Source organism: Geotrypetes seraphini, chromosome 2, assembly GCF_902459505.1.
Source record: "Geotrypetes seraphini chromosome 2, aGeoSer1.1, whole genome shotgun sequence".
Taxonomy (NCBI): domain Eukaryota; kingdom Metazoa; phylum Chordata; class Amphibia; order Gymnophiona; family Dermophiidae; genus Geotrypetes; species Geotrypetes seraphini.
This window is the reverse complement of record NC_047085.1, coordinates 70,112,213-70,131,642: the sequence shown is the minus strand read 5'-3', so window position 1 is coordinate 70,131,642 and position 19,430 is coordinate 70,112,213. Positions and strand designations below refer to the sequence as shown.

At 43.8% G+C, this 19,430-nt stretch overlaps 1 protein-coding gene across 3 annotated transcripts in view; it reads right to left on the bottom strand.

Annotated features, from left to right (window-relative positions):
• Window positions 1-19,430, bottom strand: part of NIPAL2 (NIPA like domain containing 2) — a 112,549-nt gene that overhangs the window by 61,008 nt on the left and 32,111 nt on the right. For all 3 annotated transcript variants that reach the window (XM_033934918.1, XM_033934917.1, XM_033934919.1), the window contains one exon: window positions 12,408-12,467. In XM_033934918.1, the coding sequence (XP_033790809.1) occupies window positions 12,408-12,467 (60 nt within the window). The remainder of the gene's footprint in view (window positions 1-12,407; window positions 12,468-19,430) is intronic.

Here is a 19,430-nt window from a genome sequence, read left to right as displayed (position 1 = left end):
AACATCTCTCTGTCCCTCCATGAGTCCAACTTTTTCTTCCTCTCTCTGCCCCCACCCCTTTCTTTCTTTCTCTCTCTGTCCCCTTCTTTCTGTCTTTCTCCCTGCCCCCCTTTCTTTCTATCTTTCTGTCTTTCTCCCTGCCCCCCTTTCTTTCTATCTTTCTCTCTCCCTGCCCCCCTTTCTTTCTGTCTTTCTCTCTCCCTGTCCCCCTTTCTTTTTGTCTTTCTTTCTCTCTCCCTGCCACCCCAAGCACCGCCGTCAATTTCGCCCTGCTTCCCTGACACTGCAAAAGCCAGGCCCACCCTGGGCCCACAAACCTGGAATTGAATTTTATATATTGCGCTTTAAAAAACCAGTGCTACAAAACTGCCTATGTGCTATTCTATGAATGGCGCCTAAAGTTAGGTGATGTTTATAGAATAACACTTAGGCTGTGAAGTCATGCTTAACTTTAGCTGTAACCATTTGCACTTACAAAAACGTGGTGGAAAACCTCACACCTAAAGTTAAGCGTGGATGCCCCATAGTCTAGAATTACATGGATCTACCCATGACCCCAAAATTGAGGTCTTACTACACTACTGAGCTAGAAATACAGTAGGAGGTGGGAGAGATAGAGAGGCAATGCTGTTTAGGGGAAGAGAGCTAGGCAGGGGGAATGCTGAATGATGCAGTGGGCGGAGGGGGCAGAGAGACAGGGGCAGTGCCAAACGTTGGCAGGGGAAGACAGAGAGACAGGCAATGCTGGATGATGGGGCAGAGGAGCCTCCTAGGCAAGACAGAAGAGATGATAGATGGAGAGAGAGAGAGAGAGAGAGAGAGAGAGGAAACACTGGATGATGGAGGGGGGGTGTGGAGAGAGAAACAGGCAGCACTGCATGGGGGGAAAGAGGAGACAGGACAATGTTGAATGTGGTGCGAGAGAGAGAGAAAGAGATGGGGTAATGGTGCAGGGGGGAGGGGTAAAAAGAGCAAGAGAGACATGAGAAATGCTGCATATCAGGGGCAGAGAGAGTCAACACAATTAGAAAAATATTAAATGGCCAGAAAGAAAAAGTAGAAAAATTTAGGATGAAATAATGTGGTTGCTGTGTTAATCCACTTTAAAAGTTTAATAAATAAATAAAAATGGTAAATAAAGTGACTACTTTTTATATACTAAATATTTTTGACTAGCTTTCAGAGGCCAAAACCACCTCTTCAGGTCTGGACAGTATAGTGTTGTCATAGTATGCTTGTTCAGATTTAAGGAAGGAGGTTTTAATAATAATAATAACAGTTTATATACCGCAATACCGTTAAGTTCTATGTGGTTTACAATAGATTAAGCGAGGTACAAATTGATTGAATTTAAGAGGGGGGAAGAAGAGAGTTAATAGGATCGGAAATGCGTTGTTGAGGAGAAAGAGATTAATAGGACAGAGGAGAAAGAAGATGAGTTTTGGCATCCATAACTAGTTAAAAATGTATTAAGTCAATCCAATAAAAAAATATCAACGTATTTCTGTGTGTTCTCAGAGATTGTGCGAGTATGTGATCTCCAGAATGAGATTGTGAGTACACGTGCACATGGATGTTATGACCCTCCAAATCTGACAAAATATCAAATGTGGCCTCTGATAGAAAAATGTTGGACAAGCCTGAATTAGGGGATTATTGTCTAATAGTAGGAGCCAAGTTATAGAACGAAAGGGTCTGTGTGCTTTAACATATAGATTTTGCATCAGTTCTTAATAAGAATGCATTAGCATACCTTTATTACCCAAAGATAAAGCATTCACAGAGATGTGCACCTGCTTTCTCTGCAGCTACTTTTCCCGGCTCAAATAACACACTTGGGAGGTCATTCTATAAGTAGCTGTATAGATTTAGGAGGCAATAATTTATTAAAAAATGTATATACTGCCTAAGATCTAAGCAGTTTCCATAAAATAAACATACATAGTTTAAATACAAATCTTAAAATTAACAAACTACACTCCAAAATGAAATGATCACATTACTCACTCTCAACAAACAGCCAATTCATAACCTAGAAGTTCCTACAAACAGTTTATCCACAACATGGATGAACAAAACTAACTTCTTGTAGACTCCAAAAACCAATACAGAAACTATTTTCCATAAGGAACAAACTTAAACTGAGCTGGAGTGGTTCTACAGCTAAGCGTCCACAAACAGCTTAGTTTTTAACAGTGCGTAAATGCCAGTACAATACTCCCCCGATATTCGCGGGGGTTCCGTTCCAGAATACGGTTTTTCAAGGGGGAGATTGGAGAGGGCAGCGGGAGAGGCAGGAGAGAGCAGCCGGAGTGCCGGCGAGTACAGGAAATCACTAGCTGTATGCTCTGACCACCTCTTCCTGCTCTAAGTCGGGCCTTACCAATTAAGAGCTGCGTGCCAAAGTAGCTCCTGATTGGTAAGGCCCGACTTAGTACAGGAAGAGGCAGTCGGAGTATACAGCGAGTGATTTCCTGTACTCGCCGGCGCTCCGGCTGCTCTCTCCTGCCTCTTCAGCTGTCCTCTCCTTGTTGGCGGTTTACGGTCGGAAAATACCGCGAATGACTGGGACCACGAACCGCTGCTTTAAACCCACGGGCTCACACTGCAGGGAAGATGGTAGAGAGTAGGAGCTCAGGGCTGGAAGATCGGGGCGAGCAGGCAGGAGACAGATCGGGGCAGAGCAGGGCTTCTATGGAGCTGGAGAGTCAGAAAGACATTTTCGACTGGTCTCCAGCAGTCGCTTCTTCAGTTGATCAGCCAGCCCAGTCAGTTTTAAATTTTTGGTTGATGAATCGCGTCGCTGTCCAATTTGCATGCGTTTCTCCTCATTTGCATGCACAGATTTGAAGCGGATCGCTGGAGAGGTTAATGAATGGGGCCGGAGAGAAATTTGATCGTAAAGGGGTCGCAAACCGATCGGTTTGCTTTGTGAATCTAATCTAGCCCTATAAGTTAAATGTGTATCTCCCGAATCTAGGCATCAGTTCTAGGGCTGGCATTAAGTGTTCGTGTATAGACATATATGGGGGTGTATATAGAATACTAGCATAATTGAATAAATATGTACTTTCCTTTAGAGATTAGGTTTCAAATAGGTGCCTTCCAAGTATCTAAATATAGGCACCTCTTCATAGAACTGTCCTCTTTGGGGCTTATTTATTAACCCAGGTCAGCAAACATCTTAATTTTAAATATGTAAATCTAAGCATGTTGTAATCCCCACTGTGTTCTGAAAAACTAACAGGTAGAAGAGTGGACATTGTTGCATCTCCTGACCTCACTCTGAGAATGTTTTGACAAAAATATAGGTAAACTTACATAGGGAGGGCAATTTTCAAAAACAAAACCACCCTCAACCAGTGCTGCCCAATTCGCTGATTTGAATCGATTCATTTTTTTAAAAAATTGGGTTGGTCGATTCAATGACCAACCCTCCTTCCCGCATATCTTTGGGCCTCCTAAAGCAAGAGTGGTAGCACTCTGACAGCGAAAAGCCTGTCCTAAGCGCTGCCTCTTGCTGGCTGTCCACTGTCACTGGCCCGATGTGAGAATTCACAGGGGGGGAGGGGTTGGTCGGGAAGTACTGCATAGTGACCAGCGCTGTGGGTACCCTCAGGTCTGTGGCTTTAGGGGGCTCCCCGAAGGCCGACATGTTTTCCCCTTCTCTCCACCGTCATCTGGCTTCCCCCTGGTCTCCCGGTCTCACCTTAAAAACTAATTACGGCCTGCAGATGATCACCGGTGATGTAGTGATCCTAGCAGGCTGCCGTTGGCCTCCGCCATACATTCTCTCTGCTGTGGTACATCCCAGACCAAAACAGGATGTGACATCAGAAAAAGGGAAGTAATGTAGCAGAGGGAATGTGTGGCGAAGGCTGACGTCAGCCTGCTAGGATCGCTATAGCACGGGCGATCCTCTGCAGGCTGTAATTAGTTTTGAAAGCGAGATCGGGAGGCCAGAGGGAAGCCAGACGACAGTGGAGAGAAGGGGAAAACATGCAGGCCTTCGGGGGGGCCCCCTGGTGTAGCTATTAGAAGTACACAGAGGGAGGAAGGAAGGGGGTCCAAAGAGATGGGCATATGCTAGACTAAGGGTGGGGGAGAAGGGAAAGAAATAATGGGTATGAAAACAGAGGAGAGGGAGAGAGCTGGTGGACAATGGGATGGAGGGAGGGAGGGAAAAGAAAGGGAGAGAAGTTGGACTCAAGGGATGTGTGGAGGGAGGGGGATAGAGATACTAGTTAGGAGGGTAGTTGGGATGAGAAAGGGAGAGATGGTGGACCCTGAGGTGGTGGGGAAGGAGAGAGAGATGTTGGAAAATAGATGAAACATGTTTGTGTTTATTAAAATCTTTATATACTGCATATACAGCCACACTACTGGTCCAATTTGGTATCCTTCTTCTTTCCACCATGGAGGCATTTATATGTTCCTCAAGATGGCCAATAGCTGCTGAACCTTCTCTAGTGCTGAGGCAGGTCATGGAAGCCACACAGCCAATCAGGAAGAAGGCGTGCTATGGGGATAGGGATACATGCCAACTGCAGCCACTGCCTTGGATCCCATGTTTCCCAGTGCCAGCTTTGATCAAGTGTATATACTGAGTCCTGACCCCACTGGCCATCCCTGAGGACAAGGGTGGGAACGACTAATTTACATTCTACAAATCTATGTGTCCACAGCTATAATCACTGGTTTATTATACACAGCTAACCTCTTGTTCTTTTCTAATTCTCATGCACTATTTAAATGACTTGTTTTTAAACATGTCAGTAGTGTGTCTGAAAACATTTATGGAAACCTGCTGTGTGATATTTTTAATCATTTTTTTTTAGATGTCAGATTATGAGGACTTGAAAGACTTCCAAGTAGTTAGAAAGCTATTTATGCTGTAGCAACGGAAAGAAAACAAAATCCAGAGAGTGCACATTCTTCATATGTGTATTCTACTGGAACATTAGCTAAGGCGAATCTCCAGGGATCCTCTGCAGCATGTGAACATGAAAGAAAACACTAAACCTACAAAGGGGTGAAGGACAGAAATAGAAACAGAAATGATTTCCTCTTGCACTGAGCAAACTACAAAGATAGGAGAGATGCACATTTCTCAAAGAAGACAAAAAAAAAAAAAATCAAAGACTTCCCAGAAAAGAATGAGCAGGAAAAACTCTGGGGTAATTCTGTGGGAAATGGGGAAACAGCGGCTACGGTGATAAAATGGGTGGTATCCTGCCACCACACAAATGTGATCTGACCAAGGACAATAAGGACGAGAACCAGAGCCTGGGATTTGCCCTTTTATTGTCCTCTCTGTACCCCGATTATACTAGATCAGGGATGGGCAATTCCAGTCCTCGAGAGCCGGAGCCAGGTCAGGTTTTCAGGATCTCCACAATGAATATGTATGAGATGGATTTGCATGCACTGCCTCCTTGAGATGCAAATCTATCTCATAAGAACATAAGAACATAAGCAATGCCTCTGCTGGGTCAGACCTGAGGTCCATCATGCCCAGCAGTCCGCTCACGCGGCGGCCCAACAGGTCCAGGACCTGTGCAGTAATCCTCTATTTATACCCCTCTATCCCCTTTTCCAGCAGGAAATTGTCCAATCCTTTCTTAAACCCCTGTACTGTACTCTGCCCTATTACTCCCTCTGGAAACGCATTCCAGGTGTCCACCACTCGTTGGGTAAAGAAGAACTTCCTAGCATTCGTTTTAAATCTGTCCCCTTTCAACTTTTCCAAGTGTCTTCTTGTTCTTTTATTTTTTGAAAGTTTGAAGAATTTGTCCCTCTCTACTCTCTCTATGCCCTTCATGATCTTATAAGTCTCTATCATATCCCCTCTAAGTCTCCTCTTCTCCAGGGAAAAGAGACCCAGTTTCTCCAATCTCTCAGCGTATGAGAGGTTTTCCATCCCTTTTATCAAGCGTGTCGCTCTCCCCTGAACCCTCTCGAGTAACGCCATATCATGCATATTTATTGTGGATATCCTGAAAGCCTGACCTGTCTCCGGCTCTTGAGGACCAGAATTGCCTACCCCTGGACTAGATTATACCTTTTCATGTTCTACTTTAATCACTATGGCCCAGATGCTCAAAGGTTTTTCTGTGCAAGTAAGAGTGGTTTAAACCAATCTTACTTGCATGGAAGCTCTACACTTCCAATGCTTAAATGGATTCTCCGGTGCTTCTACTAATAGTGGTAGCAGCCACTGAGAACCCTATGCAAATGCATTACAATGAGCTCATTAGGATGTAATGTTCATTAAGAAGTAATGCTCAGAATGGAAGAAAAGGGAACACCCATCTCGTAACCAGGACACACACTCACACAACATACAACAGCAGTTTTAAAAAAACAACCCTTTGTACCTGAGCCAGCAGCCCTGCTCTTGCCCTGCCAACTTATCTGATCAGGGCTAAGCTGCCATTCATCTGATCCGGCATGGGGAGAGGAGAGCCATGATCAGCTGACCCAGCAGCAGCGCCAGCTCAGCTGATCGTGGCTTTGCTCTCCCCGTGCCAGCTCAGTTAATCGACAGCTCCAGCGAGTCCTGCCAGATTAGTTGTTCGCAGCTTCCCCTGCCGGTTCAGCTGATTGTAGTTCCAAAGCCCCAATCAGATGAGCTGGCAGGAGAAGGAACCAGCCTGACATGAGGGATGGGGGGAGGAGCAGTGCCTACTACTCGTGCATCTTAGTAAAAAGCGCCCTTAAAGAGGAGGAAAAGAAGGGGAGGAAAAGACCTCAGCAAAAAGCCTAAAGTGCTGTTTTTTAGACACTAACATCGTTCATTGGTCTGAAAAAGCTTCCATAGTTTTCTATCCTTATATAATTTTACTATTTTGCTAGTTTTTATACTTTTATTTATTTATTTATTGCTTTTTATGTCATTGGTGAGCACTTATCTGTATCACAAAACAACAGCTCGATGGGAACTGCCATTTCACCCTTTGGTTTTCTTAGGGGACTCCGAAAATGTGCTCCAATTAAGTAAATGTTAGCATTCTAGCTTTTCACCCAGTTTTAGCTCATTAAGCCAGAACACTAAGATTTGCTTAAATTGAGTACAATTCTAATCCCCTGAGGAAGCTGAGGGGTGAAATGGCAGCCCCCCCCCTCGAGATGTTGATTTGAGATACAGATAAGTGCTAACGAATGACATGTATAAATTTTTAAAAGCATAAACATATAAAAAAATAGCAAAGGAATAAAATTATATACTGACAGTAAAATATGGGAGTTTTTTTAGACTAATGAATAATATTGGTGCCTATAGAGTGAGAGAAAAAAAAAAAAGGAACCCCTAGAGTTTTGTAGGGTTTTTTTCTGTTTTCTCAGCAATCACTTGGAAGGAATTTCCATGTGAAATTTTTAAGCTTTATTTGTTGTTACTCTAGCCCTGGATAAATAGTATGTACTGAGGTGAGGAGTTAAGGGGTACATCTATTTTCCAGGACTGTAAGGTTAGAGTTTTAAAATGATCATTGCCGGCACTGCTTCACTTTCCATCAACTTAAACATTACAGTGGTACCTCGGTTTGCGAGTGCACCAGTTTGCGAGTGTTTTGCAAGACGAGCAAAACATTCGCAAAATCGGCGCCTCAGAAACCGAGCGTGCCTCGATTTACGAGCGCCTCCCCCCGCACGATCCGGCACCCTCCATTCACGTCACACCCCCTCCCCGCCATGATCTGGCATCAAAAAGGCACCCACCCGATCACATTTCTTATCGCCCATTTGGCATTGGCACCAGCACCAATGCACAGGACATGCCGGTGCCCGAAGATCTGTCTCCTTCGCGCTGGACCCAGCGCGAAGGAGGCAGATCTTCGGGCACTGGCATGACCTGTGCATTGGTGCCGGTGCCAAATGGGGGCTAAGAAATGTGATTGGGTGGGTGGGTGCCTTTTTGATGCCGGATCGCGGCACAGTAGGGGTGCGATGCGAGCGGAGGGTGCCGGATCGCGCAGGCGTGGGGGGGGCCTTCATGAACGGGGGGAGCAATGCCGGTTCTTGGGGGTGGTAGAGCAGCGCCGCTGGCCTCGGGGGATGGGGGTGGGTGGGAACGAATCAAGCGAGTTTCCCTTAGTTCCTATAAGGAAACTCGCTTTGATATACAAGTATTTTGGTTTACGAGCATGCTTCTGGAACAAATTATGCTCGTAAACCAAGGTACCACTCTATTTTGGTTCCCTTGCTGCTAATCCAGTGACCTTTTCGGTGGGTGATAAGCTTCAAAAGTTCTTTAATTATGTGGACTCAGATCAGAGAGCCTTGCTTTCTTTGGGTCCGCCCATGAATTTTTCGTCTTTGCGAGCTCCTTGGGAACAGGATCTGGGGCTCTCTCTCCAAGCTTGGGATATTGGGGCTAGTTTATGTGGTATTCCTCACCTTGTTTACAGTGCCTCTCTCCGAGAATGCCGTTAATCGCTTCCTTAATCGGGCTTATATCACTCCCGTGCAGCTTCATCGTATGGGGTTTTTGGCTAGCGACGTTTGTGCTCTTTGGAAAGCACTCATTTTCTTCATGTTTTTTGGACCTGCCCAATGGTGAATTTTTGTGGGAATAGAATTTGTGCATATATGCGTCATGTGTTGGGGCAGGTGATACCTTGCGATCCCATTCTTTTTTTGTTGGGCTTTTCAGAGACCTTTACTCTCTCAGGGCGGGGAACCCTCGCTTGGATTCAAAAAGTGTGTCTCTTGGGCTGCAAAGTGATTCTGCAAGTTTGGATCGCTTCCTCTGCCCCTTCTTATTGGGCTTGATGAGCTCATATTGCTAGACTGATTGCTTGGGTAGTGCAAGATGTGCGTCATACATTTAAACGGCGGAAGCTTTTCTTACTTATCTGGAATCCATATTTGCAATCCCTGCCCCAGAGAGCGCGTAGTCATCTTTTGAATACGTTAGGGGATGTCCCTTTAAGGCTGCCCAGGTCCCTTTTCTCTCTTTCTATCTGGATCTCTTGATTTTGGTGGCACTTGTCTTTGCCTTTGGCATCCCCCGCACTAGTGTTTTTGGATCGGTGGAGACCCCCACCAGGACTTGCAGTTTTTCTGTTGGTCCTGTGTTCCCGGACTTGTGTTTGGCTGTGATGGGGGAGTGGGGGGCTTTGGCAACTTGGTTGTTTACTGGTTTGGCACCTGTCTATGTATACCTTATTGGGATTGGGATTTTTTGATATGTTGCAGTATTTGGGCTCAGTGGGATGGGGTGGGATTATAGCTCTTTGTTTGGTTTGTCCTTTTCTATTGTATATTTTGTACTGTTCAGGGTTTTCTTGTTGGCTAATAAAAAAGATGTTATTCTAAAATGATCAGTGCTGTAAGTTTTGGACTGGTGAATGAAGGGCAGCTCTAGCTTTTAGGGCTGCACAGTTGAGTGGCAGTTGGAGTAAAACAATAAGTGCCCAATTCTCTAAAGGGCATCTAAAGTTGGTTGCCCAACTTAATTGGCAAAATCCCCTTAATAGCTTCAATAATTGAAAAAAAAAAAAAAAAAATGTAATCGGGCAATAGATGCCTACCCAATTCTACAAAAGTTAAGCACCTATTGTATGGCACTTAGCAGCTCCTAACGCCTATGTGGGCATTTTTATAGGTGGAGTGTGACTTAGGTGCTGCTAAGCTTGATTCTCCAAAAACGTAGGTGCCTGAAAAGAAGGTCTTTAAAACCTTTGCCTGCATTTCCGGCCCCTAAGTTTTTACATGGCGCCACTAGGTACGATTCTGGCATGACTGACATGCGGTTGATGTCATTTTTCTAGGCGCCGGCTAATTTAGGCACCATTTACAGAACCCGAGTCTAAGTGCTTTTCGGTAACAACAGGAGGGTAAGAACTTGTGACCTAGGGAGCTGAAAAAAGCTCTTACACCTTGGACTCCACGGTAACCACAGACTATGTGCAGGCATGCAGGCACCTCTGAAGACAGCTAGGGACTCAAGACAAGGGTTCCAGCAGCTTCCAGAAGCCTAAGGAAAAGCCATTGAGAAACCAAGCCAGCTTTGGACTTCCTGGAGGTTGGTCTTAAACAATGACCTCGCTCCAGAGAAGATTCATGTGTGTGCCTCTTCACTTTTGCAAGAGGACATAAAAGTTGCAGTTTGCCATTTAACTCCTGGTGTGATCTCTTGTCATTTTGAGTGAGAGTGGGTTGTATGAGAAGCTTGCTGTGGCCTGCCAGCATGATCATCGGTCCCGGCCCTGGTCCCGCAACAAATAAAATACTGTGTGTGCCCTTAACATCGTCCAATAGAAAATGGGTTACGTTACTATCTACATTTATGTACCCTCAGGGTTCGGTGCTGGGGCCAATCCTGTTCAATATGTTTGTGAGTGACATTGCTGAAGGGTTAGAAGGAAAAGTGTGCCTTTTTGCAGATGATACCAAGATTTGTAACAGAGTAGACACCGAAGAGGGAGTGGAAAATATGAAAAAGGATCTGCAAAAGTTAGAGGAAAGGTCTAATGCCTGGCAACTAAAATTCAATGCAAAGAAATGCAGAGTAATGCATTTGGGGATTAATAATAGGAAGGAACCATATATGCTGGGAGGAGAGAAGCTGATATGCACGGACGGGGAGAGGGACCTTGGGGTTATAGTGTCCGAAGATCTAAAGGCGAAAAAACAGTGTGACAAGGCAGTGGCTGCTGCTGGGCTGTATAAAGAGAGGCGTAGTCAGTAGAAGGAAGAAGGTGTTGATGCCCCTGTACAGGTCATTGGTGAGGCCCCACTTGGAGTATTGTGTTCAGTTTTGGAGACCGTATCTGGCGAAAGACATAATAAGACTTGAAGCGGACCAGAGGAGGGCGATGAAAATGATAGGAGGCTTGCACCAGAAGACGTATGAGGAGAGACTGGAAGCCCTGAATATGTATACCCTAGAGGAAAGGAGGGACAGGGGAGATATGATTCAGACGTTCAAATACTTGAAGGGTATTAACGTAGAACAAAATCTTTTCCAGAGAAAGGAAAATGGTAAAACCAGAGGACATAATTTGAGGTTGAGGGGTGGTAGATTCAGGGGCAATGTTAGGAAATTCTACTTTACGGAGAGGGTAGTGGATGCCTGGAATGCGCTCCCGAGAGAGGTGGTGAAGAGTAAAACTGTGACTGAGTTCAAAGAAGCGTGGGATGAACACAGAAGATTTAGAATCAGAAAATAATATGAAATATTGAACTAGGCCAGTTACTGGGCAGACTTGCACGGTCTGTGTCTGTATATGGCCGTTTGGTGGAAGATGGGCTGGGGAGGGCTTCAATGGCTAGGAGGGTGTAGATGGGCTGGAGTAAGTCTTAATAGAGATTTCAGCAGTTGGAACCCAAGCACAGTACCGGGTAAAGCTTTGGATTCTTGCCCAGAAATAGCTAAGAAGAAAAATTAAAAAAAAATAATAAAAAAAAAAATTTAAATTGAATCAGGTTGGGCAGACTGGATGGACCATGCGGGTCTTTATCTGCCGTCATCTACTATGTTACTATGTTGCTATGTGCTGAGTAGAATGAGATTATATTTAAACACAGCAAAATTACAGACATTTTAGCGTGACCACCAAGCAATTTTTGCATGTTCAAAAATGTTTGCACTCTAAAACTACCATTATTTGAATTTTAAAAAAGGGTATACCAGCTTACTGTTAATGATGTCACAGTGGTGTAGACTTTTGTCTGGGGAGCAAGTTAGAAGCCTATCACAAGCCCCATCCAAAGCCACAAACAGTCAACAAATTTAAGGAAACATTGCAGATGGTCTGGGATAGCCTGCCACAGGGACTGAAAGACAAGGCTGTTAAGAATTTCCCAAAGTGACCGATGGTCTGTGTTAAAGCAGGTGGTGGACTCACAGTTACTGCAAAATTCTGACACGTTATTAACTTTATCGGTTGAATGATGTTTTTTTAGTTCGAACATTTTTAATGCACAAAAATCACTAGGTAGTAATGCTAAAATGTCAGTAATATCAACATAGCTTAAGATAATTAAATGTTGTTTAATAGTAATAAGTATGATGATGAAATAAGTAAATAAAATTTCCCATTGAAATTCAAAGCAGTTGCTCAGAAAACAGCTTTAGAGGTTACTTTTTGTTTCCTGTATTAGGAAAGGCAGCACATTATATTTTTATTTTCTTGCTGTAGATAGCTGAGGTGTTTGCTCCCTTTCTTTATTAAGAGTTCTGTTTTAGTCTTCCACTCTGGTTTTGCAGTGTTGGATGATATATAGCGGAGGACTTTTCATCCTGTTTATACAGCGCATTATTCTATACAATGCACAAAACCCCTGGGGTAATTTATAACAACACTTTTCCATAGGTAAAACAGGGTTTACCTGCATAAAATAAGGTTTATAAAATATCCCTCTGTCAGTTACCTGCTCAACATCGTTAAATTGCTACTTACCTATGAGATCGGAAGCACGTAATGATTCCTGAAGAAACAGAAGAGAAACAACCGCGCTACCTGCAAAAAACAAAGTAAGTAAGTCAGAAGACAGTCCGAACTTAACATGGCACTAAAAAAAAAAAAAAAGAATTTTACAACCGTATTGACCTACTTTTGGGCCAGTCTAAACAATATGGGCCAGGTTCAGCAACTGACACCCAAAAAGGGGTGTCAAAAACCTTCAGCGCCCAGTGCTAGTCTAAAAAGGGTGCTCTTGATCTGAGCACTTAGAATAGCATTTGGCAGAAAATTCAATGCCCAACTTTAGGCACGAGGATGTACAACAACTGACCAGGTGTAAATCCCGGCACACAAGTTGGGTGCACATCCGCGATATTCTATAATACTGCGCGTGATTTTCTGAAACTCTACCGGCCCGCTCGTGCCCTTCCCATGGGAATGCCCCCTTTGCAGTTGCATATGGATACACTCAGGTGTGTAGGAGCAGTTTGGTGTCTTACATCCATTAGAATGTATTTCCGTGGCAAATGCTGAGCGCGGAATTAGCGCTTAATTGTACCTACACATTTAAAACTTTCTTCCAGCAACTGGCAGAAGTTAGCTCTTAGTTCACTGGAAGCTGAAGACACCCTACTGTATCACTAGTTTGTTCTGATTTCAGTGGCACAGGTTTTATAACACTCAAAACTGAATTCTGTATTTTAGCAAACTATCTGTTTACCAAGGATTTTATCTATTTTCCACTTTACAAAGTCATGTGCATTATTTACTTCAACTCTCATGCAGTTTTTCCTTCACCTTTTTTCATCCATCCGAATTCCTTTGTTTTACCCTATTCTGTCTATATGCCTCCTCCTCCGCACTTCTCCTTCTCTATTACGACGGTTCTCATGTATTGTGTTGACACTGAGCATTATGCCTGTAATAATATGAATATTATACTGTGTACTGTTAATTGAAGAAGTCATTTTATAAAGTATTGTCCATGCCTAAAGCATGTTTTATGTAACAAAAAATTCACGGCTGAACACACATGTATAGTAAGTGTGCTAAAAAGATTATGCTTACTTATATCAGACTGTGTGTAGACTTTCTCAGAGGCACAGTTCAGGCAAAGTAGAGTCGGAGTTACAATGTACATACATATTTATATAATACAAGGGTATATGTGTAAGGTACAAGAACTTGGTGTGGATGAGTAGACTAGATGGACTATCTGCTCTTTGCCATCGTTTCTGTGTCTCCATATTTGCACGTTCTCCAAAAGTGAATTTATGAATGGGCATTTGTGCACAATTGGCTACTGATGGAAACAGGATACTGAGCTTGATGGACCTTCAGTCTGTCCCAGTAGACATCATTGGGGTCTCTGAAACATGGTGGAATGAAGAAAACAAATGGGACATAGCACTGCCGGGGTACAAGCTCTATTGCGAAGACAGGTCAGGCCAGAAAGGAGGAGGAATAGCCCTATACATTATAAAAAAAAAACCATACACTCGACCAGAGTGGACACAGCAGCGACGACCAACAAATTGGAATCACTATGGGTTAAAATACCGGGAAGGAAAGGGCCCGAGATAAAAATGGGCCTGTACTATCGTCCACCTGGGCAAACCGAAGAAAACAATGAAGACATGAAAGCCGAGTTGAAGCGAGAATGCAAAAACGGTAACACGATTGTTATGGGAGACTTCAACTATCCCGGGATAGACTAGAGTCTTGGAAACTCACAATGCGCTAGGGAGATTGGATTTCTGGAGGCTATATAGGACTGCTTCATGGAGCAGCTTGTCAGAGAACCGACGAGAGGGAATGCCACTCTGGATCTAATCCTTAATGGGCTAAGAGGACCTGCAAAGGAAGTGGAAGTAGTAGGACCATTGGGAAACAGCAATCACAATATGATCAAGTTCAAAGTTGAAGTAGGAATATCGAAGGGAAAGAGAATCATAGCGACAACTTTTAACTTCAAGAAAGGAAACTACAAAGCGATGAGAATAATGGTAAGGAAGAAACTTAGGAACAGCTCAAAGAAATCGCAGACTGTAGAGCAAGCCTGGTCTTTATTCAAGGACATGGTGAGTGAGGCGCAAAATCTGTATATCCCCAGATTTAGAAAAGGATGCAAAAAGAGCTGAACAAAAGACCCGGCGTGGATAACTAAAGAAGTGAAGAAAGCGATAGGAGATAAGAAACATTCATTCCGGAAATGGAAAGAGGACAAAACCAGGGAGAACTGGAAAGAGCATAGAAAGCATCAAAAAGAATGTCACCGCGTGGTTAGAAGAGCAAAAAGAGAATATGAAGAGAGGCTAGCCAGGGAAGCACGAAATTTCAAATCGTTCTTCAGATATGTTAAAGGGAAGCAGCCAGCAAGGGAGGAGGTGGGACCGCTGGATGACAGAGATAGGAAAGGAGTGGTGAAGGAGGAAAAAGAAGCGGCGGATAGACTAAACATGTTCTTTTCGTCAGTATTTACAAAAGAGGACACATCCAACGTGCCGGAACCTGAAAAAATCTTCAAAGGAGATCAAGCGGAAAAATTAACATCCATAGAGGTAAGCCTTGAAGACGTACATAAGCAGATAGATAGATTAAAAACTGACAAATCTCCAGGCCCGGACGGAATCCACCCTAGGATATTGAAAGGAGGAAGTAGCAGAACTACTACAGAGGGTTTGTAATCTATCCCTGAAAACAGGTGTGATCCCAGAGGATTGGAAGATAGCTAATGTTATGCCCATCTTTAAAAAAAAGGATCAAGAAGTGACCCAGGGAACTACAGACCGGTAAGTTTGACTTTGGTTCTGGGTAAGATGGCGGAAGCACTGATAAAAGAAAGCATCGTTGAGCATCTAGAAAGGAACAAACTGATGAAAACAAGCCCACATGGATTCTGCAAGGGAAGATCATGCCTAACGAACTTATTGCACTTTTTCGAAGGAATTAACAAACAAATGGACAAGGGGACCCCATAGACATCGTATACTTAGGTTTCCAAAAAGCCTTTGACAAGGTACCCCATGAACGCCTACTATGGAAACTGAAGAACCATGGGGTGGAAGGAGACGTACATAGATGGATCAAGAATTGGTTGGTGGCTAGGAAGCAAAGGGTAGGAGTGATGGGCCACTACTCTGACTGGAGGAGGGTCACGAGTGGTGTTCCGCAGGCATCGGTACTCGGACCGCTGCTGTTCAATGTATTTATAAATGATCTAGAAGCAGGGACAAAGTGCGAAGTAATAAAATTCGCAGACAACACCAAACTATTTAGTGGAGTTGGGACAAGAGAGGATTGTGAAGACTTACAAAGGGACCTGCACAAACTAGAAGAGTGGGCAACGAGATGGCAGATGAAGTTTAATGTAGAGAAATGTAAAGTCTTGCATGTAGGAAACAGAAACTCGAAGTACAGCTATACGATGGGAGGGCTGGTAATGGGTGAAAGTACCCTAGAAAAGGACTTGGGGGTAATAGTGGACAAGACAATGAAGCCATCAGCACAGTGTGCAGCGGCCCCTAAGTCGGCGAATAGAATGCTAGGTATTATCAAGAAAGGTATTACAACTAGACCGAAAGAAGTTATCCTGCCATTGTATTGGGTGATGGTGCGCCAGTATTGGTCGCCGTACCTTAAAAAGGATATGGCGTTACTCGAGAGGGTTCAGAAAAGAGCGATGCGATTGATAAAAGGTATGGAAAACCTTTCATATGCTGAAAGATTGGAGAAACTGGGGCTCTTTTCCCTGGAAAAGAGGAGGCTTAGAGGGGACATGATAGAGACTTACAAGATCATGAAGAGCATAGAGAAAGTGGAGAGGGACAGATTCTTCAAACTTTCAAAAACTACAAGAACGAGAGGGCATTCGGAAAAATTAAGAGGGGACAGATTCAGAACCAATGCTAGGAAGTTCTTCTTCACCCAATGGGTGGAGGACACCTGGAATGCGCTTCCAGAGGGTGTGATAGGACAGAGTACGGTATTGGGGATCAAGAAGGGATTGGATGATTTCCTGAAGGAAAAGGGGATAGAAGGGTGTAGATAGAGGATTACTATACAGGTCCTGGACCTGATGGGCCACCGCATGAGCGGACTGCTGGGCATGATGGACCTCTGGTCTGACACAGCAGAGGCACTGCTTATGTTCTTAATTCTTATGTTCTTATGTCTGTCTGTCTTGCAGACATTACCTCCTCATTCTGGAAATGACACCCAAAGTTAGGTGCACAATTGGGCACGATTATACAGTAGAACAGGGTCAGTTAGCCTAAATTAATTTAATAATTGGCACTACATTATCACTTAATAGATACTAAGTAGAAATAACTGGCCTTATAAGCAGTAATTGGAGCTAATAGGCATGTATGTATGTAATTGTTTTATGCCCTTAATAGCTTAATAGGGCACCTAATATCTATGGTGTGCATCTCCAAAGTGGGCATAAGAGGGACATGAGCAGATCAGAGATATCTCAGGCAATTAGACGCAGTGTTCTAGAACAGTGGTTTCCAACCCTGTCCTGGAGCACCACCAGGCCAATCGGGTTTTCAGGCTAGCCCTAATGAATATGCATGAGAGAGATTTTCATATAATGGAAGTGACAGGCATGCAAATCTGCTCCATGCATATTCATTAGGGCTATCCTGAAAACCCGACTGGCCTGGTGGTCCTCCAGGACAGGGTTGGGAACCACTGTTCTAGAATACTATCATATACATGCTTAGACAAATATTTACACCAGCCTTTGCTTAGCAAAGGAACTAAAATGCAGACCTAAGCTAGTATTCTATGTAGTTCCATGTGGAGCTGCCGTTATAGAATTTGTACTTACCACCCATCAGTTTAGTGCCTCTTTTTAGGCATAATTTAGGGAAAGAGAAAGGAATTGGGACTTGTATACTGCCTTTTTGCAGTTTTACAACCACATTCAAAAGCGATTTATATTCAAGCATTCTCCCTATCTGTCCCGGTGGGCTCAGAATCTATCTAATATGCCTGGGACAGTGGAGGATTAAGTGACTTGCCCAGGGTCACAAGGAGCAGCAAGGGGTTTGAACCCACAACCACAGGGTGCTGAGGCTGTAGCTACTGAATCTATCCCCGTATGTTCTGAAACATATTGGGCATACGAGTATGTCTTTAATATCTGAGCAAATGGACACTGTGATCTACACAAGGCATGTCAAACATGCAGCCTGCACTGTAGTCTCTAATGAGCATTCTAAGTTTAAGTTCTGGTTATTACATAATGTAAATTTGGATTTTAAGTAACTGTAATGAGGAGAATAGTTATGACAAATATGTTAATGCGGATCTACAATAAAAGAGTACCGTATTTTCACTCGTATACCGCGCACCCGTGTAAAATGCGCACACGGGTATAGCGTGCGGGGAACAGACATTTATGTAATAAAATTTTAATATAGTGTGCACACGCGTACACCGCGCATGCTAAAACCTCCTCCCGCCTACTTCGAACCGGCATCCTCCCCCCCCCCGCGATCCTACATCCCCCCCAGCACCGCAAAGACAACTCTTACCCGATTGGGCACCGGCACCGGCACCAGCACCAGCACCAATGCACAGGATGTGCCAGTGCCGGTTTGTAAAATCGTGTATAACGCGCACGTTATATGCGTGAAAATACGGTAGTTGTTCTAGTGGCCCACCATTGGTCACAAGAGCATATGAACATACTGTAAAGTGTTGCCATACTGGGAGAAACCAAAGTCCTTCAAATCCAGTATCTTTTTTCCAACAGTTGCCAATTCAGGTCACAAGTACCTGGCAAGATTTAAAACAAGTATAATGGACCCCTTTTTACACGGCTGCTGGGTTAGGGTTTGCACCAAGTAATGAGGAATGCCTCTGAATAAGGCCTTAAAAAATCAAAAAGAGCACTTTACATTTAAATCTGACCTCTATAGGAAGTCAATGTGGATTGTGAAGCATAGCAGTAATAGTATCCCGGAAGAGGTGGTGGAAACAGAGAATGTGTCTGAATTCAAGAGGGCCTGGGATAGGCACGTGGGATCTCTCAGCGAGAGAAAGAGATAATGGTTACTGCGGATGGGCCGACTAGATGGGCCATTTGGCCTTTATCTGCCGTCATGTTTCTATGTTTCTAATTTGGCTTCTCTGAACAGCAGTGGAGGAGTGGCCTAGTACTTAGAGCAGCTGCCACAACACCCTGAGGTTGTGAGCTTGATTCCTTCTACAGCTCCTTATGATGCTGGGCAAGTCACTTAACACTTCCATTGCCCCATGAAAACTGCTTTGACTGTGTAAACCACACAGAAAAAGCGGTATTTCACATCCCAACCCCTTTACCCTTTTCTGCATCAATGTTAATTGTAGACTAGACGTCAGCAAATATTGTACAAAGAATTGCAGAGCCCTAGTTTACTGGTCACTGCAGCATAAACAACTAGGGCCAGATTTGTTGGAATAAAGAGAAGCAAGAGTTCAAGGCAATCATATGTAATACACAGTATTTATGTACTGTCAGAACTATAAAACCATTCAGACAGCCTCTCTGACTACAAATTTTGTCTCCAAGCAACACTTTGCTCATTAGCCCGCAGCAGCTTCCTCTGTACCCCCAAAACAACCAAATTGAGAATATGAAGAAAAACAGGCTATTTAAATTACTGCCTTTTGTATCTGCAATTCTAGCTCTATTGGATTTTACTGGACTGGAACAATTAGTTGCCATAACAACAAAAAATATGCTAGCGCCTAATAAGCTGATGGCCCACTAATATGAGATTCAATTGATACTACAAGGCCTGTTGTGAACATATTAAAGCAAAGATATAATTGGAAAAACCAAAGGGAATGGAAACATATGTGACAGAAGAGCTCAGGGTCATGCATTTGATATACCACCTTTCTGTGGTACAACCAAAGCGCAGCACTCAGGATATTTCCTCACTTCATACTGTCTCTCACAGTTTGCATGTTTCTAGATTAGATTACCGTAATCCCATCTAGCAAGGCTATCTCAATCGCAAT